Source organism: Schistocerca cancellata, chromosome 2 (assembly GCF_023864275.1).
Source record: "Schistocerca cancellata isolate TAMUIC-IGC-003103 chromosome 2, iqSchCanc2.1, whole genome shotgun sequence".
NCBI lineage: Eukaryota > Metazoa > Arthropoda > Insecta > Orthoptera > Acrididae > Schistocerca > Schistocerca cancellata.
In genome coordinates, this window is record NC_064627.1 from 332,505,825 (window position 1) to 332,528,507 (window position 22,683).

At 45.0% G+C, this 22,683-nt stretch overlaps 1 protein-coding gene and 1 non-coding gene across 2 annotated transcripts in view; both read right to left on the minus strand.

Moving 5' to 3' along the window:
* LOC126161714 (peroxidase-like) overlaps positions 1-22,683 on the minus strand; it is a gene marked incomplete at its 5' end in the record, with an annotated part of 240,793 nt that overhangs the window by 130,033 nt on the left and 88,077 nt on the right. The window contains 2 exons of the mRNA XM_049917747.1: positions 6,489-6,715; positions 17,284-17,436. Of these exons, the coding sequence (XP_049773704.1) occupies positions 6,489-6,715; positions 17,284-17,436 (380 nt within the window). The remainder of the gene's footprint in view (positions 1-6,488; positions 6,716-17,283; positions 17,437-22,683) is intronic.
* Trnas-cga (transfer RNA serine (anticodon CGA)) lies at positions 17,054-17,128 on the minus strand. The gene has a single exon. It is a non-coding gene; the product is annotated as a tRNA-Ser (tRNA).

Consider the following 22,683-nt stretch of genomic DNA (forward strand, 5'->3'; position numbering starts at 1 on the left):
TCCGAGGTCATAAAGCCAGGATTGTGTAGCTATGGAAAAAAGTCATTTGCTCGGGTGAGTCTTGTTGCCCACTGTTTCCAACTTCTGGCCGAGTTTACATCTCAAGAGCGAAACACGTCGGGAATTCGGTGAAGATTTGGCCAGCCTTATCGTGATATTCCAAGGGCCCCATCATACTACCGCCAAGGATTATGCCACCATTTTGGCTGAACTGGTCCATCCCATGGTACAATGTTTGCCCCCCAATGGTGATTCTGTGTTCCAAGAGGACAGGGTCCCTGTTCACTTGGCTCGTATCGTCCACGGCTGGTTTTGGATCTCTACAAGGGAGTCGCAACCACATTTAACAAATCTCATTCGTTGGAACATTCAAAAACTATTTTTCGAATTTTTTATAGACTTATTTTTACAATGCGGTACTGCGCACCATTTGTAATCCATTTTCCGAAACGTAAATTCCAAAACAAGATATCACTCTGAATGAGCTTTATGACTTTAGGAGCAGCATGCTAGGCAGTGACGTCACAGGCATAACATGACTTAAATCGAGCGTTTTAGTGGGCTTCCAATTAATTGAATTTCATTTCCGTTTTCTTTAAACACTGAACTCCATGAGCATAAAATGACGTAATTAATCTTTTGAGACGATTTCCACAAAAACAATCAAATACCCTATTGCAGGGCGCGCTTGAATTCCAAAACCACACATCTGTGATACAGATGCGCTTATCAGGGAAATGTGGTTCCGAGGTCATAAAGCCAGGATTGTGTAGCTATGGAAAAAAGTCATTTGCTCGGGTGAGTCTTGTTGCCCACTGTTTCCAACTTCTGGCCGAGTTTACATCTCAAGAGCGAAACACGTCGGGAATTCGGTGAAGATTTGGCCAGCCTTATCGTGATATTCCAAGGGCCCCATCATACTACCGCCAAGGATTATGCCACCATTTTGGCTGAACTGGTCCATCCCATGGTACAATGTTTGCCCCCCAATGGTGATTCTGTGTTCCAAGAGGACAGGGTCCCTGTTCACTTGGCTCGTATCGTCCACGGCTGGTTTTGGATCTCTACAAGGGAGTCGCAACCACATTTAACAAATCTCATTCGTTGGAACATTCAAAAACTATTTTTCGAATTTTTTATAGACTTATTTTTACAATGCGGTACTGCGCACCATTTGTAATCCATTTTCCGAAACGTAAATTCCAAAACAAGATATCACTCTGAATGAGCTTTATGACTTTAGGAGCAGCATGCTAGGCAGTGACGTCACAGGCATAACATGACTTAAATCGAGCGTTTTAGTGGGCTTCCAATTAATTGAATTTCATTTCCGTTTTCTTTAAACACTGAACTCCATGAGCATAAAATGACGTAATTAATCTTTTGAGACGATTTCCACAAAAACAATCAAATACCCTATTGCAGGGCGCGCTTGAATTCCAAAACCACACATCTGTGATACAGATGCGCTTATCAGGGAAATGTGGTTCCGAGGTCATAAAGCCAGGATTGTGTAGCTATGGAAAAAAGTCATTTGCTCGGGTGAGTCTTGTTGCCCACTGTTTCCAACTTCTGGCCGAGTTTACATCTCAAGAGCGAAACACGTCGGGAATTCGGTGAAGATTTGGCCAGCCTTATCGTGATATTCCAAGGGCCCCATCATACTACCGCCAAGGATTATGCCACCATTTTGGCTGAACTGGTCCATCCCATGGTACAATGTTTGCCCCCCAATGGTGATTCTGTGTTCCAAGAGGACAGGGTCCCTGTTCACTTGGCTCGTATCGTCCACGGCTGGTTTTGTTAGCAGAGGATGAATTTTCGCATCTCCCCTGGCCACCACACTCACCAGACCTTAGTATTATTGAGCCTTTGTTGTCAACTTTGCAGAAAAGCTTGAGTGATCGGTATCCACCTCCGTCATCGTTACCTAAACTTGCACTGTTTTCCAGGAAGAATGGTGTAAGATTCCATTGAAAACGGTACAGTACCTGTACTTATCATTTCAGAGATGACCGGACGCTGTTTTGAATCCTGTCGTTTCTCCTACACCGTACTGGGGACGGTAGGGTAGGTCTGGGAAGTTGGACCACTGCGTAAGATGGACTAGTAGTATCTTTCACAAATGCGTCGCTGGAGAGTAGCTCCCGCTACTTGCAAGGAAGTTATTTTGTGAACAAACGTAATGCAGAAGTGTTGCTCTCCTTTTCGTGTTAGTTCTGGAGAAAAAATCACATTCTCTGTTCTGAAAGCTGAAAGTTTTATGCGTTGTTACATAATTTTAGTATTAAAGCTTAGTTTGTGCAATATTGATACAGTTTTTTCTGCGAGCTTGACTAATGTGTAGGCATGAAACTAATCTAAAATGACCACTGAGTTCACTGCCTGCTGACAGAATTCGGGGTGGTTCATCTCTCCCAAACCATTGGGAGGGCTGGACCAGTGTTATTATGGAGAGATCGACCACTTGTTTCAGTGTGAGAGAGAGGGAGCACAATTAAATATAGCTTCAAGACATGTGCAATAAGCCCAATGAAGATGGTTGCGCTCTCAGATTATACTAAATCGTTGGAGGATATGTGCGTGCCAACAAATGGAAGAGCAGCATCTTGTACATAGGCCAACCAACCACTTCAAGACTCATCAAAAGACCTACTGATTCCAAGCACAGCAAAAGAACTGAGGTATCTGCACAAGTCAAATTCTTTCACTGACACAGCTTCAGGCTCCACTTGCAAGATTACCATCTAAAAATTGACTATTTCTATGCCAACATGGACGAAACTTTTGGAAGAAAAATCACCAGTTCCTTCTAGCGATAAAACCATGAATTTTGAAAGGAAGGCAGCAACTGTATTCAAAGGACTAAACTTTGCCGAAAATATTGAAACTGTAAAGAAAAAAGGGACAATAAAAAAAGAAAAAACACAAAAATATCGACAAAGGGAAATACTTGTGAAGAGAAAAACAGACTGAAGATGCTCAATGAGAAAAATACCGCAAATAGCTCACCGTGTTCATCAGATACAGATATTGTAGAAGATGACAAAAATAACTTTGATGAATGAGATGAGCATGAATTTGTTGGCTGCGATGAAATCTACTACGAAACTAATAAAAATTACTATTGGATTCAGTGTGTTGCTTGTTCACAATGGTCAACATTTAGTAATAAATGTAGTTATTGTGATGAGAGAAAGACAGTCTAATTCTTGAATGAAATTTTTACTCTGCAGCGGAGTGTGCGCTGATATGAAATTCCCGATAGATTAAAAGTGTGTGCCGGACCGAGACTCGAAATCGGGACCTCCGCCTTTTGAGAGCAAGTGCTCTACCACCTGAACTATCCAAGCACGACTCAGGCCCCCTGCGCACAGTTTCGCTTCCGCCAATACCTCGTCTTCTGCCTTTCAAACTTCACAGGAGAACTTCTGTGCAGTTTGAAAGGTAGGAGATGAGGTACTGGCCGAAGTAAAATTGTGAGAAGGGGGCGTGCATAGCTCACTTGGTGGAGCACTTGCCTGCAAAAGGCAAAGGTCTCGAGTTTGAGTCTCGGTCTGGCACACAGTTTTAACCTGCAAGGAAGTTTCAGGCTAATTCTTAAACAAAATCAACAACTCTTCAGAAAAGCCAATGTTGAACCAAGATTTTTAAAAAGTGAAAAAATTGTTTTGGAATAAAATATGTAGTAGTATAAGTCTATTCATTACAACATATTCCAAACAAAGGTATGAAATTTCATTTGCATCATTTCTTTATGTTTAGCCATTTTTATTTGATACATCTCTCCCAGTACGCTGGTTCATCTCACCCATACACTTGTGGGCGAGATGGACCATTCATGTATATTTTCATTTTATCACATCTCTTGTAATTTAAGTGGCAGTACCTCGATGATATATTGTACTTAAGTTTATATGACACTCTATACAAACATGCTGAAGAAGTCAAAAAAAAGTTGAAAAACACAAATTGTATGGTGAAGAAAAGAACTGATCCAACTCTCTCAGACTTACGCTAATGTGTTGTGTCTTTGGTGTTTCCATATTTTTATGTATCCTCTATAGACAGGAGTGGGAGACCCTTGTAGACGTTTAGGACATTCCGTGTTGACACACTGTGCTGGGCATATTCATTCACAGTGTGGTCATGGTTACGTGCAAAGAAGATAGATTACGTTCAGTGGTGAATAACACAGTTATTCTACAGTTTTGAGTCTAATTTTTTACGAAATTGTGTCTCGTTTCCTCCACCCATTCCTTTTCTGCAAAATTAACATGAGTTGTCCCTCTCCCCCCACCCATACTCCTCACCCCACCTGGTCCTAGCTCTGGTCCTGTGAATGCCCTTGGGTGTACTATTCTAATAAATTTGCTTCAATTTTTTTTATTGTGATTTCATTCCCCTGCCCCATATGGGCAGGGGAGGGCTGGCAGCGCCACAATCCGCCTCTCTTCAGCTGAGTGACGTTATAAAATAAAAAGAGGAAACTATATATAATAAAGGTGAAAAGAAGGACATAAAAACATAATAAGTGGAGACAATGGGGGTTAAAATATATACATTGAAATGGGGATGTTCACTGGGGGACAGTTAAAAAAAGTCGACATAAGGTTAAAAGAACACAGTTGGCGATTCGTGGAGCATGTTTAATACACTGGAGTCTGATGAACAAGGTAAAAGTGGGCCATTGTATAGAAACACTCCAGAATGACAGACACTTAAAAGACCACTGTAAGCAATAGAGCACACACGATGAATAAAAACGGCCGAGAGAGAGGAGACCTGAGAGGAGGGAAAAAGAGGGGAGAGGAAGGTGCAGTGGGAGAGGGTGTCCTGGAGAGGGTGGGATGAAAAAGGGTGGCCGGGGGGCGCACCAAGGGGCAGGAGACTGGCGCAGCGGGAGATGGAAGGGAAGGCAAGTCAGGAGGGAGCACAGAGACACAGAAGGGGGCACAATAGAGGAAGGGGGTGTAGGAGGGAGGAAAACCGCTCAATGGAGGGGAAGAGGAGGGGAGAGAGAGCCTGAGGAGTGGGAGTGGGGAAGGCAGGGTTAGAGTTGGTAGGACAGGTAGAGATCAGAATGAAGCTGATCATCCAGGATGGGTAGGTGCTGGAAGTTGCAATGGGAAAGGTGGAGGGTGTGGAGATGGAGGGAAGGTGGGACACAACGGTAAAGGTGCGTTTTTTTTCTTTTATTGTTATTTTCATACCTTTACATAAAGGTAGGCCGGCAGCAGCCTATCTACGCCGCTCTTTGGTCACAGAAAAACATACATTAAACAGGAAGACATAAAAACAAACATTCATGGAGGATAAAAACATGAGACATACATATTAAAATAAAGGAAGACGTTCACGGATGCACTGGTTGTATAAAAAAGTTCAGCACTATACACAAATGGAGACACAGAGTTGCACATGGGAGCGTAAGAGCACTGAAGGAGAGACACTGATGAACTGATGGGAAGAGAAACACTAGCACAGTGGTGACGAACTTCAGCGCACTAAAACATACTGTGTGCACGAAAAAGTTGGGGGCCCGCCATAGGGAAGAGGGGAGGGTAGGAGGGACGGGGGGAGGACGCGAGTGGGACAGAAGGAGGGAGAGGGAGGGGAGAGAGTATAGGGGGTATGGAAGCTCGGGAAAGGAGAGGAGGAGAGGGAGAGAGGAGAGGGGAAGAAGTGAGGAGGGAGAGAGGGGAAAAGAGGGAGGCCTGGGGAAAAAACACAGCAGGAGGAAGGGGAGGATCAAAGCTGGTAGGAGGGGTAGATGGAGGGGAAGAGAGCATCATCAGGGAAGGGGAGTTGGAGGAAGCCATCTTGGGCAAGAGTGTGGAGTGTGGTAAGATGGAGAGCAGGTGGGATGCAGTAGTACAGGCGTGGAAGCGGATGGGGGTGGGAAAGGATGGGAGAGACAAGCGGGTGAGGGGGATCAAGTTTATGGGATGTATAAAGGTTCTGAATCCGTTCAAGGAAGAGGAGGAGGTGGGGGAATGGAATTAAGTCGAGGATCCGCATGGGGGATGGGAGGCGGATGCGATAGGCGAGGCGGAGCAATGGCGTTCCAGGATTTGAAAGGACTTGTAGAAGGTAGGAAGGGCGGAGATCCAGGCGGGATGGGCATAACAGAGGGTGGGGCGGATGAGGGATTTATAAGTGTGGAGGATGGTGGATGCGTCCAGACCCCATTTGCGGCCAGAGAGGAGTTTGAGGAGGCGGAGTCGGGAGCGTGCTTCGGCTTGGATCGTCCAGAGATGGGGGGTCCAGGAAAGGCGACGTTCAAGGGTGACACAAAGGCAAGGTGCGGCAACAGACTGGGGGTAGATAGGATAGAAGACACCAGGGGGTGAGAGGGATTGAGTCGGTGGATGATGTACAGAGTGCGGATGTGTTTGCTTCAACTAATCCAGCAACTCAGTTACAACACAACGTAAGTTATTTTGCGAGTACCCCTCGTAGACGGAAGAGGAAAAGTAGGTGCTCACCGTCGGCGTAGTCAGGCGGCAGCAGCCTCCTGAAGGGGTGTCCCGTGGCGCCCCACTGCGGATGGCGCAGGTTGTTACAAGCGCCGTCGTAGCGCCGGTAGCGGATCACGGGGCAGGGGGTTGCGAGGCGCGCCTTCTGCAGATGCGGCGGGCAGAAGGCCAGCACCGACGTGCGCAGCGTGTCCACGCGAGACAGCTCGCCGATGTCGCCTCGCGACAGCCCGTACCTGCAACACCCCACACCTCCCGTACAGCACCCTGCTGTAAACCCCTCAGCTCCAGAGAATGTTTTATTATTTGCCTGTAACGCACTGATATTAGAATAAATTTCTTCAATACCGTCTACGTTCACAAACTTGTTAGGCCCTCAGACTAGTGATTCCGGTCCTCGGTGACCATCTTAAGACATGCAGCAACACATGGGAAAAACACAAATACAGCTAGTGAATTATCTACAGCTTAAAAGAATTAAATACTGACATACTTGTGAAAATTACGCGCTCTAAGTATGACGAGGCGTACTTGTTTTGAAAAGATATCCTATTATAATGCAACCATAGTGCCATCGTAGAAAGATAAACACAAAATCAGCTTACTACCATCGCGCGTATATAAAACATGGTGTGTACTAGTCATTGTTAACAGCGCTACTGTTCATAACAAACTGCTGTACAGTGGCCACAAAATGTTTATGTCGTACGCTCGTCAGATGTCGCTACTGTAGGCTGCACATATTCTTCGATCATATAATTGTACGAAATGGAACAAAAAGAAGAATACAATCAGTAAAGACTGTAGATTGTTAAAAAGGAAAGAGTTAAGTGCCAACAGTTGTGATACGCTCTTGTGGTGAACTTCAGGTGAAAATATAAAGACACACATAACAGTAAGCTTACAGAATTCACAGGATATTATAAAATGATGAAATGAATAGGGAAAGAAGCCAAATGAATGAAAAGAGACTGTATTAAGTAATCAGTGCCCTCTGTCGGCGCGACCGCCAGATTATAGCTAAGGCGAGAAGTGGTCAGAGGAACTTAACCAGCAGATGAACCCTAGTGCACTGTGAGACGCCGTTCCCAGAAAATAATGATAAAACACCATACCTTGTAAATATTAGGCTTGTGATGTTACGAATAGAAACCTGCCGAACATTGTTAAAAAGTCAGTGGAATGTCATTCATAAATGTAAACACTCGCAATTTAAAGTTTATAAATATTCAGCTTCCGATGTTACACGAGAATGCTGAAGATTCGATAACTAATGAGACTTGACAACTCATGAAAAATATACATATAAGAGAGAGGTGTTCGGGGATTAAAGTTCCCTGCAGTAAGCATTCCTTTCCCTCGCTCCTACCCTCCAACGGTCCCAACGCCTTCTCCAGAATCACCTTGATCTCTTTGCCGCATGGTGTAACCAGTGGCTCCTGAAAATCAATCCTTCCAAGACCCAGGCAATCATCGTAGGTCGTACCACTCGCTCCTTCCAGCTCCTGGATTTCTCCCTTACCATCTGCACCCATCCTGTCCTCTTCTCCCCCACCCTCACCTACCCTGGCCTCACCATTGACCGCGACCTCACCAGGATCCCTCATCTCCACTCCATCCAATCCAAAGCCCACAACTGTCTCCGACTCCTCAAACTCCTCTCTGGTCGGACATAGGGGTTGCACCCCTCTACCATTCTTCACACCTACAAATCCTTAATCTGTCCCATCCTCTGTTATGCCAGTCCCGCCTGGATATCCCCTCCCCCCAAATTCTATAAGTCCCTCCAGACCCTCGAGCACCATGCTCTCCGCCTCTCTTTCCATATACGCCTCCCGTCCCCAACTCAGATCCTCTACGACCTCATTCCTTTCCCCCATCTGCTCCTATTCCTCAAACATATCCACATACTCTACACCTCCCACCGCCTTGATCCCCCTCATCCCCTGGTTGCTCCTCTCTCCAATCCCCGCCCTCTTGCCACGCCTTCACTGTTGTGTCCCCCCTACCTTCCATCTCTACACCCTTCATCTCCTTTCCCAAGGTGTCTTCCGTCAACTCCCCCTCCCAGATGGTGCCCCTCTCCCTCCATTTATCCCTCCTATCAACCCTGATCCTCACCCCCCCTCCTTTCCTGCCCTTTCCCTGGGCTTCCTCTTCCGCCCCCCCTCTTCCATCCTGTTTTCTCCCCACCTAACCTCTCCCTGCCTCGCTTCTCCTCCCTCCCCGAGTCCTTTTGCACTCCCCTCCTCTGCCTTTCCCCACTCCCTGTCACATCTGCCCAGCACCCGCCTCCCCCCCCCCTTATGGGTCCTCGTCCTCCATTTGCTCCTTTTACCCCTCCCCCCACTTCGTTTTTTCCTCCCTCCCCCCCCTTTTCCTTTCCCGTCATCTGTCCAGGTTCCCCCCCCCCCCCCCCCCCATCTGCCCTCGGCTGTGGTATATCATATTTGTGAAAAATTTTTAGTGCAGTGTTCAAGTGAATGTTCAGTGTTGTTCATCTTTCCAAAGTGTTGCAAACAGAAACCATGCTGTCGGTGGGTATAAATTTTATATCTCTTGCGAACAGAAACCAGACTGTCGCCGTGTTTTTTTAATTGTACGTCTATTCTGTTACCTGTCTGCTTCTTATGTATTTTATTAGCATCATCAACCCTTTGTTTTATGTTTTAAGTTCCACGATTTTCCGCCATTTTACCATTTAAGTCGCCGATTTTATCGCCTGTTTTTATTATTTATTATCTTCATCTTTTTAAAACAAATTCTGTAGGCTGAAGAGCGGCGTACTGAGCTGCTGCCAGCCCGCCCCCTTCGGGGGGAATCGAAACTCAATAAAGGAGAAAAAAAAGGATTAAAGTAGACCACTGTCAAAAGAAGCAAAGTAGGCACAAGGTACAAAATCGCTCTGCCCATCGAACACTTCTGATGGCTTTTGTTTTCTCGCTTTATACATTTCAAGCCCTTCTAATAAGTTGAGAACGCGGTCTCTTTGCACCCCCGTGAAGAATACACATATTATTCTCAATGTTCCCTATAGAATGACCAGTTTCTGATAAATGCAGTCGCAAAGCAGTTTTCTTACGCGGCTCTGAATGCTCCTTAAACCTCATTTTAAGAGAATGGCCGGTTTGGCCGATGTAATATTTATCGCAGTTATTACACTCAATCCCGCATACTTCAGAGCCATCAAATTTATCACATGCCCTTTCCCCCTGTGCTATAGTACGCGAAAGCGGTTATGGCCTCTGTGCCCGGGATGCACAGTAGATAGCTGCACAGCTAGCCAATTAGCCAATATTTATGAGGAAGAGTTCGTATCTTTGGGTTGTATCCTCCGAAGGTTTTGCTTGCCGATATATACAGGGTGAGTCACCTAACATTACCGCTGGATGTATTTCGTAAACCACATCAAGTACTGACGAATCGATTCCACAGACCGAACGTGAGGAGAGGGGCTAGTGTAATTGGTTAATACAAACCATAAAAAAATGCACGGAAGTATGTTTTTTTAACACAAACCTACGTTTTTTAAATGGAACCCCGTTAGTTTTGTTAGAACATCCGAACATATAAACAAATACGTAATCAGTGCCGTTTGTTGCATTGTAAAATGTTAATTACATCCGGAGATATTGTATGGTACAGAAGAGACTGGAACAGCACATTACGTCCACATGCATGAAGGGTGAGGTACACGTACACACGTGGTTTCCGTTTTCAATTACGGAGTGGAATAGAGTGTGTCCCGACATGTCAGGCCAATAGATGTTCAATGTGGTGGCCATAATTTGCTGCACACAATTGCAATCTCTGGCGTAATGAATATCGTACACGCCGCAGTACATCTGGTGTAATGTCGCCGCAGGCTGCCACAATACGTTGTTTCATATCCTCTGGGGTTGTAGACACATCACGGTACACATTCCCCTTTAACGTACCCCAAAGAGAGAAGTCCAGAGGTGTAAGATCAGGAGAACGGGCTGGCCAATTTATGCGTCCTCCACGTCCTATGAAACGCCCGTCGAACATCCTGTCAAGGGTCAGCCTAGTGTTAATTGCGGAATGTGCAGGTGCACCATCATGCTGATACCACATACGTCGACGCGTTTCCAGTGGGACATTTTCGAGCAACGTTGGCAGATCATTCTGTAGAAACGCGATGTATGTTGCAGCTGTTTGGGTCCCTGCAATGAAGTGAGGACCAATGAGGTAGTCGCCAATGATTCCGCACCATACATTTACAGTCCACAGTCGCTGTCGCTCTACCTGTCTGAGCCAGCGAGGATTGTCCACGGACCAGTAATGCATGTTCCGTAGATTCACTGCCCCGTGGTTTGAGAAACCCGCTTCATCGGTAAACAGGTAGAACTGCAACGCATTCTCTGTTAATGCCCATTGACAGAATTGCACTCGATGATTAAATTCATCACCATGTAATTGCTGATGTAGCGACACATGAAACGGGTGAAAGCGGTGACGATGCAGTATGCGCATGACACTACTTTGACTCAGTTCACCGGCTCTCGCAATGTCCCGTGTACTCATGTGTGGGTTCATGGCAACAGCAGCTAACACACCAACTGCGCCCGCTTCTTCTGTGACGGGCCTGTTACGGACCCGTTTGCGTGCTACGACCATTCCTGTTGCATACAGTTGGCGGTAGATGTTTTGCAATGTGCGGCACGTTGGATGCTCTCTGTCCGGGTACCTTTCTGCATACACCCTGCAGGCTTCAGCTGCATTTCGTCGACACTCGCCATAGATGAGTATCATCTCCGCCTTTTCAGAGTTCGAATACACCATGGTCATAGTCTCTACAACACTACACTATCACAGACGTCTGGTAACACGGTGTACTACAGTTGGTCTGCGTGCGGAGACGAATGCAGAATAACAAAAGCAACAAGCGCTACATGCGGACACTGCGACAGCTAGATCAAACCACAACAGTGCACTACAGCCACACTCGTAAACACGGTCGTCATCGTAAACATGTCCCTGCAGATGCTGCTCGCCGACCGTGGCCCGTGTTTGTTACAACACGCAACTGACCGTCGGAGGTTTCAAGCGTCAACTTTAGGTTACAATATCTCCGGATGTAATTAACATTTTACAATGCAACAAACGGCACTGATTACGTATTTGTTTATATGTTCAGATGTGCTAACAAAACTAACGTGGTTCCATTTAAAAAAACGTAGGTTAATGTTAAAAAACATACTTCCGTGCATTTTTGTATGGTTTGTATTAAACAATTACACTAGCCCCTCTCCTCACGTTCCGTCTGGGGAATCGGTTCGTGAGTATTTGATGTGGTTTACGAAATATATCCAGCGGTAACGTTAGGTGACTCACCCTGTATACGGGTTCGCTGTCCCGAGAGGAGGAGGCACGAAGTTTGAGGATTGGCGGTAGCGTCGCGACAAGAGGTGGTCACGAGGTCCGAGCGGCCGAAGCCACGAGCTACGCAGGGAGGGCCAGCGCACAGCGAAAATACTGTAGTGCAGGGCTTCACAACATAGTGCTCGCGGAGCAAGCTGTGAGCAGCAAGGCGCGAGCACGGAGCAGCGCGAGCACGCTACCTCCACTACCGGACCAGAGCGGAGAGTAGGGAGAGTCACGTGGGGCACACAACAGCTGCCGCCAGTCAATGTAAATCCGCGGCCACCTGCAGGGATATCACTCACGAATTATTACTGTGACAAATGAAACAAATAAAGGAGATTGTACACATGCCACATAATTTTATTAGCTTAGTGTATGCCTCTACATTCGTATTAATTTGTGAACTGTTACACAATAAAAGGTGTCACTGAAGTGTGGGATTCTCTGTTATCTTGTACTTTTTGCCCTTTACAATTGCGTCTATGTTCGGAGTAATTGTTCTTGTGCATCGTAGGCGCAGCGTGCAGTTTAAATTTCGATCAGACAATGCGTTTCTCAGGCGCGTCTTGTTACATTTCATTGCAGAGAACAGTTATTCACAAACATACATGGAACAGAAACATTGATATTATTGTAGCCGCCAGTTTGTGCAAATTAGGAAATCTATCCTGAGGGAAGTGTCTGTAAAATTCCAAAATGTTTTTCTTGTTCTGAAATTTGTCTCTGTATTCTCTGTCACACTGCAGGTCAATAATTTCTAGTTGCAGCTCAGGACGAATCTCTTCAATATTCGCTGAATATGGAGAGGAGAACAGATCAGAATCACTGTCTAGTGCTGTCAGATCTTGAAAGCGTTGATCAAATTCTTCCTTAAGGGCAACTAAACTATGTGAATAATGTTCACAGTCTTTGTGAACATCTTGCGTGGATGATAATTTAGGAAAATGAGCTAGATTTCCTGTTTCCAGCTGACTCACCCAAAGTGTCAATTTCATTTTAAAAGCTTGTATTCGATCTATGAAATGAGTAATTAGCAGATCTTTACCTTGTAGTGAAATGTTCAAAGCATTCAGATGGCTAGTTAAATCTGCTAAGAACGCGAGATCACATTTCCATGAAGGCTCTTTCAATTCAGGAACACACATGTTATTTATTTCCATGAACATATTTATCTCATCTAATAGGCAAAATTTGTCACGACTAAGCCAGCGGACCTCGCTGTAATAAGGCAGGCTACCATACTGGCTTTCTACATCCTCAAGAAAGCTTTTAAATTGTCTGTGTTGTAGCCCATGCTTCCTTATATAATTGGTTGTACGAACAACAACACTCATCACATTTTTTAGAGTGATACTCTTTGCACATAAGTTTTCCTGGTGGATCACACAGTGAACGCCCCTTGTTTCATTCGGCACGGTCAGTTTTTGCATTTTCTCCTTCAACAGCGCAACGAAACCTAATTTTTTCCCTGTCATCGCTGGTGCACCGTCTGTAGACACTGAAACTAAACAATTCCACGACAATCCTATATTTTCAACACTTTCTTCAAAACTACTTAAAATATCACCTCCGGTTGTAGTGTTCTTCATGGCTACTACATCGAGGAGCTCCTTCCTCACCTGAAGATCTCTAGTAACTCCTCTAATAAATATGGAAAGCTGCGCTGTTCCAGTGATATCAACACTTTTGTCCAGAGCTAGAGAATACGCCATAAAATCTTTATAGGTATTTGCAAGCTGGCTCTGGACGTCGTCTGCCATGTCCTGTATGCGACGCATAATGGTCATGACAGATAATGGCACAATCCGAAACTGTTCAACTTGAGATGGACACAAATGTTCTGCTGCAACTATCAAACATCTTTTATTAAATCGCCATCAGTGAAAGGGCGCAGGGATTTTGCTAAAAACAAAGCAATTTTGTAGCTCACTCTGAGATCTGCCTCAGTTGGTTTTTCTTCGTCATCCAGATCTTCTTCGGATAGCTTCCTTGTAAGTTTAATAACTTCCTGTGCACGATCTGGTCCATCACATTTTCCATTTCCGTAGTCTTTCGCGTGGTACGACATATAATGTCGCTGCAAATTAAATTTCCTAAACATTTTGCAACACCGTAAACAGATACAATTCCTCCCAATGGGGGTTGAACTGCGAAAGCATGGTTGAGGTTACACAACGGCGACTTGACATGATTCTTAACCAGCGAAGTGACTGTTAGAGCTGATCGTAGTACTTTTAACGTTACACAGTCGGCGCGAATTCAATAGGCACGCTGCGGTCCTATTCATACGTGCGCGCGCATTTCCCTTCCCTCCCCTCCCTCCCCCCCCCTACTCCGCGACCTTGCACCTGCTTGCGAGCACGTGCCTGAGCAGACGCGAGTACTCACGCTCAAAACCGCCAGTTGTGAAGCCCTGCTGTAGTGCTTCACCAGGGTCAGCGCCGACGACAAGCAGCAGGCCGACATCCCGTCGTTTGGTTGGCAGAATTCTTGTCGGACGACCGCTCGTGAGCTGCCTGCCCTCTTCTACCTGGCTTTCAACGGCACCACTCAGTAACCTCCGCGACGCACCGTGGGTCGATGGAACTGCTTGCTGGTAAAGGCGCGTAACATTCTATAATCCTCGTGGTGATCTGTGTCATTGTCTACCTGACCTCCTAATTATTTTCTGGTTTGCACTCGGCCCTTAGAGGTTCAATCGGTCGGCTCTTTGGTCGTAAATATAGGCCGTAGTATTGTACTAGACAATAGTTGTCGTTTTAAAATTTGTCCCGATATTACATTGCCTTTCTTTCTGGTTTATACCCGATCATTAATGTTCTAATGAATCGGCTCCTGGTCATAAATACAGTCAGAACAATTGTACTAAGGCACAGGTTGTCGCTAAACAAACAGGGGTCTCGTGGTTAGATTTAGATGTTAAAGGGTTAAGCTCTTTGATTGTAATTGCATTAGTTACAATCTGAACAAATTGTTGTACTAAGCAGTGCGTTGCTGTCTTTGAAAGACCGGGTCATTGTGGGTGTATTTTTAACTGGATCTTGTGGTTCCGTAGAGTGACTTCTCTTGTAATAAGTGTTCACAAGTAATGTTTTAAAACGTTCCTTCAGAGCGGTCTTAATAATTGACAATCAGTTTAACTTTTAAAATATTGACAGCCAACTGTCACCAGAGCTTTACTCAGAGTAAGATTGTCAAAAGATACGGGTTGGGATCCAGTCGCACATTGGTTGCCGATTGAGATTAAGAGGTTGCTTGCTTTGAAGTAAGCGTTATCATTGTAATAATTGTTTCCTAATCTGTTTAATCTTTAAGCACAGGTGCGCATCTTGACCCCGAACCTTTCGACATAAGTTTCCAAATTAAAAATTACGTCATCTGTTTGAGTAATTGAAACACTCTTGTCATCAATAGTGCTTATGTTGTTTTCATGTATTGCAGAAGGACACTTAATAAGAGATACTGTGTCCAGCGCGGTAGTAAACACCGCTGTTTCACCCAATAACGGGCGGGCTGCAGGTCCGATCGCCTTGTAATTATTGCCATGTTGTTCTTGTTTCGATTTCTCTTTCAAAAGCTTATTAATTTCACAAATTTGTTAATCTTATAAAGAAAAACAAAATTTATGATCTTATGTTGTTAAATAAACAGGTTGTGTGAAAAGAAAGTTACATTGGTGGGTCCTCTCTTCCACGTCTTCCTTAATTCCAGTAAATACCACGTCTCAGTCAGCGCAACAAAGATTACAGCTCTAACACTGTAGATAGCATGAAGGTAATTCTTCGCAGTGAAAGTCGCGAATTTGCAGTTTAATCATGGACGGATGTCCTTCGAGCACGTTACAACAACTACCAAGTACTGCAGCGAACTGAGGCCGAGGGGACGTCTCTCAGCATATTTGTAACTTCAGATCCTCGCAGACTGTGTGCCTCTTCCGAGAACAAATGGTCCCCTGCAACCAAATTAACTGGGGGCGGACATTCTGATGGTAATCGGTCTTTCCGCCAACGGTCGTAAGGCCTAGTGACAGATGCACTCCGCAGTGTTTGGATGATAAGTGGTGCCACGCCGGCATACATGCTCCCAAGACCTTCACACTGAACGGAGAATGTGTTGAAAAATAGGGTTTTGTAGTGAAAAGAGTGGGGAATTATGTTGTAAATTAGAATCCTGAATAAAACCAATCTGGTTCCAGGAAAAAATGTGTTGCATTAGCTATCGAACGTCCCTCGTAGTATTGTTGAACTGTTGATCGCTGGATATCTTGGTACCTATTCCGTTAGAAAAAGAAAATAAAACCTTTACTCTCAGCTCATAGATAGCCAGTTACAAATATTATGATAAATGTAAATGTCGTATGACTAGGGCCTGCCGTCGGGTAGACCATTCGCCGGGTGCAAGTCTTCCGATTTGAAGCCACTTCGACGACTTGCGCGTCGATGGGGATGAAATGATGATGAGTAGGACCATACAACAGCCAATCCCTGAGCGGAGAAAATCTCTGACCCAGTCGGGAATCGAACCCGAGCCCTTAGGATTGACATTCTGTCGCGCTGACCACTTTTTTTTAAATCTCATTTTGTTCGTTATAGTTCGTTGCAATTGTTCGTGGCGGACGTCCTCTGACGCCCATTGAAGTTCGTTATTGATCCATTTACTCAGTTTTTTGTATTACAGAGGGCAGCTAACCGCAAAAGCACTAGAAATTTCAAGAAATTACATTCAAACGAATAAAATTCATATTGTTTTTAAATAAAGAATATATTAAACAGTGAACAAGGTTTCAACCCAGATCCTCTCGCTTAGCAGCCAAACACTTTTTTTTTTTTTTTGTTCGTTATAGTTCGTTGCAATTGTTCGTGGCGGACGTCCCCAGACGCCCTTTGAAGTTCGTTATTGATCCATTCACTCAGTTTTTTTTATTACAGAGGGCAGCTAACCCTCTGACCGAACACGCTGAGCTACCGTGAATTGCATTTGCTCGGGGCGGACGTCGTAAGACATCCGTTTAAGTTCGTTGTTGATCGATTAACTCAGTTTTTTTTATTACAGAGGGCTGCTAACCCTGTGACCGAACACGCTGAGCTACCGTGCCGGCATCACCTTAACCGTTACACTAACGCAGCTCATCGTTGAAGAGTTGCATTAGAAACATGATTACATCAAACTTCCTGGCAGATTAAAACTGTCTGCCGGGCCGAGACTCGAACTCGGGACCTTTGCCTTTCGCGGGCAAGTGCTCTACCAACTAAGCTACCCAAGCACATGATCACTCAGCTACCGTAGGCGCACACAAATATTATGATGACAAACCTGCGTTGAATTAAAAACCTTACTGGACCAACACAAAGAAGGAAGCTGTCAAAACATCAATTTTCTGTTTTGCGTTAGACTTGTTGCACAAGTTCTAGAACCTCACCTGTTGGCGAGCAGCCGCGTTGTCTCGTGGAGGGCAGCCCCAAGCAGGTCCAGGGCGACGGGCGTGGGCTCCCTTGGAGGACGGTCCAATCCGACGGCGCGACGCGCCTGCGAGAACGCCTCGTCCACTGCTGCCGCCGTTACACAGCCCTTCCTGCGGCACAGACAGATGACAGCACTATGAAAATGTGTTCAGTCGACATTAGGTTGATGTGACTACCTGTGCTACATAAAAGTACTACCACATCCCTATCCGACTTTAGTTTTTTACCAAAACTGTTAACTCACATCCTTCCACACTTAACTAGCCCTTTCCAACACACACTGAAACGCCAAAGAAACTGGTATAGGCATGCGAATTAGCAACATCTATATAAGACAACAAGGCTCTGTCACTTGTTAGATCGGTTGCTGCTGCTACAATGGCAGGTTATCAAGATTTATGTGAATCTGAAAGTGGTGTTACAGTCGGCACACGAGCGATGGAACACAGCATCTCCGAGGCAGCGATGAAGTAGGGATTTTGCCGTACGGGCATTTCAGAAGTGTACTGTGAATATCAGGAATCCGGCGAAACATCAAATCTCTGACATCGCTGCGGCCGTAAGAAGGTCCTGGAAGAACGGGACCAACGACGACTGAAGAGAATCGTTCAACGTGACGGAAGTGCAATCCTTCCGCAAATTTCTGCAGATTTAATGCTGGGCCATCAACAAGTGTCAGCATGCCAACCATTCAACGAAACACCATCAATATGGGATTTCGGAGCTGAAGGCCCACTCGTGTACCCTTGATGACTGCACGACACAAAGCTTTACGCTTCTCCTGGGCCTGTCAACACCGACACTGGACTGTTGATGATTGGAAATATGGTGCCTGGTCGTACGAGTCTCGTTTCAAATTGTGTCGAGCATATGGACGTGTACGGGTATGGAGTCAACCTCATGAATCCATGTCAGCAGGGGACTGTTCAAGCAGGTGGCGGCTCTGTAATGGTGTGGGGCATGTGCACTTGGAGTGGTTTGGAATCTCTAATACGTCTCTGACAGGTGACGCCTACGTAAGCATTCTGTCTGATCATCTGCATCCATTCATGTCCACTGTGCATTCCGACGGACTTGGGCAATTCCAGCAGGACAATGTGACACCCTGCACGTCCAGAATTGGTACAGAGTGGCTCCAGGAACACTTTTCTGACTTTAAACACTTCCGCTGGCCACCAAACTCCCCAGACATGAACATTATTGAGCATATCTGGGATGCTTTGCAACGTGCTGTTCAGAAGAGATTTCCACCCCTCGTAGTCTTACGGATTTATAGACAGCGCTACAGGATTCGTGGTGTCAATTCCCTCCAGCAGTACTTCAGACATTAGTCGAGTCCATGCAACGTCGTGTTGCGGCACTTATGTGTGCTCGCGGAGCCCCTACCCGATGTTAGGCAAGTATACCAGTTTCTTTAGCTCTTAGCATCGATAACCATACCCTCAAAATTTTACCTCTCCTTACAATTCCTAGTAAACCATGCACTCCGCCTCATTTTTTCTACCCGCCTTCTCTCTCACACACGTGTCCTTTATCAACTGATATAATTCTCCCCTCTCATAAAATTCCTATATCTGTCTATAAAAATCCTATACATCCTGTAAATTCGATGATCATAACCTAATTGTCTATCCCATCCTTTGCAATCCAGGGCTGCTGCCAGACCTACACCAATACCTCCCACTTTTCAAATACCTCCATGTCCTGAAAGTTAACAGTCGTCTTCATTTATTTAACCGCTCAAAAAAAAATTTAAACTATTTGTAACTCATATCAACCGTTTTCCCTCTCAGGCCCAAGTAAAGAGGCATCTGACTGCAATTTATGTGGCGACGTCAGTTAACCTTCGCAAGCGCGACGGAAAACACTCATGTACAGCATTGGTTGCCAATTATAAACACTCATGAGCCTCAGAAGGAAACGATTAATTAGTACTACGAAAGCGATAAGTGAACCTGCAAAGATTATGAACTCTTATTGTGATTGATATCGCCTTATAGGGAATCGTCCGTGCAATGTATGTGTTTATGCAATTTGCATGATCTGAAACAACTCTGAACCTTACTTAAATACAAAAACATTGACTCTGAACGAAAACGAGCTTTTCTCTGACCACTGAGGAGAGCAGAACTGCAGCGTGTGCTGACTGCGTTGCTGCATTTACTACTTGCCTAAAAATGCTGAAAATCATGTAAAATACAATAACAATCATGGCATTGAGAAATATGAAAGATATTTGTGAGCGTCGGTGCAATTAAGCAGGGTATGGAATCATAGTGTGGCCTGTTGCAGACTGTGAGTTAACATAGGCACATGGTTGAGGGAAAAAAACAAAGGAATATTTGAAAAAATAGGCGCCAGATTTGTTAATAACTTGCTCTATTAGAAAACCACTCCTGTTACAGAATAAGGAGACGTAGATTAAACCCATTAATCAACATCGAAATTCAAAAATAATTACAAAAGGAATAGGTCACTTTACAACATACATGAAATAATGATGTTAAAGAATCAAACTGACTTGTTACAAAATGAGCGGGATGTTTAGTTTCTAGTGTGATCATGGAAGGTAATAGAATGCAAGGATATTCGAGCCCACGTGGGCACACGACTGAAATCCCTCCAGAAGGAACTAAGTTCCGTTTTCAATCAGAATGCCAAGTAAAAGTAAGAAATTTACTGTGCCTATCCGCGACATCACAAAAATAAGTTCGTCGCATATAAATGCAGCAGATTACTTTTGCATTGTGTTACTTAAGCCAATAACATGTAGCGATTTCACGAACAGATTTACAGCAGCCTGAAATGAAACAGCAACCAACGACGGCGTTGTACAAGAGTTATATAAGTCAGTACACCAACGATACCAGCGTGTCTACGTACATACCTCTTTCGATGAGACTGGATAACGTCATGTTGAAGTATCAGTGAAACGGAACACAGCAAAAATCAGATGCATTTAAACCCTTTATATCCAACACGAAGGTAATTTCCTCTTTCCGACCCATAATTTCCTACCAACTACAGCCCTCCTTTTCTATGTCTTCCCCTTTGATCAAGGCTACAGTATCTCTCCAAACCTATTAAACCACCCTCGCTCCTTCCCACTCCGAGCTCTATTTACACACCTCACATCCCAGCCCAACATCATCCCTACACACTCAGAAATAGTGACCCTTTCATCTGCATCGTCCGATATCCCGTCACCGTTGTACCCTGTCTTCCTACCCACGCGGCATCTACTGGCAGCTGACCTCGATATACTTGCCGGATAGGTCATTGTCATCGTCTCAGCACCAGTCATACCATCGTCAACTGTGTTTTACAGCAAAGCATCAAAAGGAATCTTTTTTATTGTTATTAAATCTTTTACTTTAATCATTAACTGTCGCAAAAACTAAATTTTAATATTATATGACCGAAGAACAATAATATGGCCGCACATGCGGATTACATCCATTCACAACCCTATAACAGGCTGGCCCGACCCAATATTTCCTTTGCCAAAGTGATCTGGATCTTCACAGCCCCAAAATTTTACCACTCTTTACAAGTGAGAAGAATATAATGATCAAGAAAGAAACAAAAAACGCATGCTAATTATTTCAAACACTGCTGTGAAGTCGACAAGTACACAGACGACTCTGTCACTATGATCAAACAGGCTTCGCCACCGTGCTAGCTTCAGCCACTTTTAAACGAACAAAGAGCGAGTGAACGAAGGGCTCTTCCTGGTAGCAACATCCTTACCATGGCACCTCAAGTGTTATACGAGGTGCATTCAAGTTCTAAGGCCTCCGATTCTTTTTCTCCGGACTGGAAAGAGATAGAAACATGCGCATTGTTTTAAAATGAGGCCACGTTCATTGTCAGTACGTCCCAGAGATGGCAGCACCGTACAGCAGATGGAACTTTACCGCCAGCGGCGAGAATAAGAACTGTTTTAAATACTTAAAATGGCGACGTTTTCCTTACTTGAACAGCGTGCAATCATTCGTTTTCTGAATTTGCGTGGTGTGAAACCAATTGAAATTCCTCGACAGTTGAAGGAGACATGTGGTGATGGAGTTATGGATGTGCCGAAAGTGCGTTCGGGGGTGCGACAGTTTAATGAAGGCAGAACATTGTGTGACAACAAACCGAAACAACCTCGGGCTCGCACAAGCCAGTCTGACGACATGATCGAGAAAGTGGAGAGAATTGTTCTGGGTGATCGCCGAATGACTGTTGAACAGATCGCCTCCAGAGTTGGCATTTCTGTGGGTTCTGTGCACACAATCCTTCATGACGACCTGAAAATGCGAAAAGTGTCATCCAGGTGGGTGCCACGAATGCTGACGGACGACCACATGGCTGCTCGTGTGGCATGTTGCCAAGCAATGTTGACGTGCAATGACAGCACGAATGGGACTTTCTTTTCGTCGGTTGTGACAATGGATGAGACGTGGATGCCATTTTTCAATCCAGAAACAAAGCGCCAGTCAGCTCAATGGAAGCACACAGATTCACCGCCACCAAAAAAATTTCGGCTAATCGCCACTGCTGAAAAAATGATGGTGTCCATGTTCTGGGACAGCGAGGGCGTAATCCTTACCCATTGCGTTCCAAAGGGCACTACAGTAACAGGTGCATCCTACGAAAATGTTTTGAAGAACAAATTCCTTCCTGCACTGCAACAAAAACGTCTGGGAAGGGCTGCGCGTGTGCTGTTTCACCAAGACAACGCACCCACACATCAAGCTAATGTTACGCAACAGTTTCTTCGTGATAACAACTTTGAAGTGATTCCTCATGCACCCTACTCACCTGACCTGGCTCCTAGTGACTTTTGGCTTTTTCCAACAATGAAAGACACATTCCGTGGCCGCACATTCACCAGCCGTGCTGCTATTGCCTCAGCGATTTTCCAGTGGTCAAAACAGACTCCTAAAGAAGCCTTCGCCGCTGCCATGGAATCATGGCCTCAGCGTTGTGAAAAATGTGTACGTCTGCAGGGCGATTACATCGAGAAGTAACGCCAGTTTCATCGATTTCGGGTGAGTAGTTAATTAGAAAAAAAATCGGAGGCCTTAGAACTTGAATGCACCTCGTACTAGCAAGTAGACTCTTCTGCTTTTGTGTGTACTCATACTGGCTGTTTCACAAACAAGGTTTGTTGCAAATCTACGAAATGTGATAGCTTGTTCACTCGGTTTTGTATTGTGTGAAACATGTTCAACAACAATCAACACCTTCGAAGTCAGCGAATGGTTTCACACACAAGTGAAACACCGCAATCTCTTTCAAGTGCCGACTGAAAAGCAGCACTAAGTATGTCCAGCGGTCAGCCGAGGCTTCCAGGTAGAGGTGGCTTCATC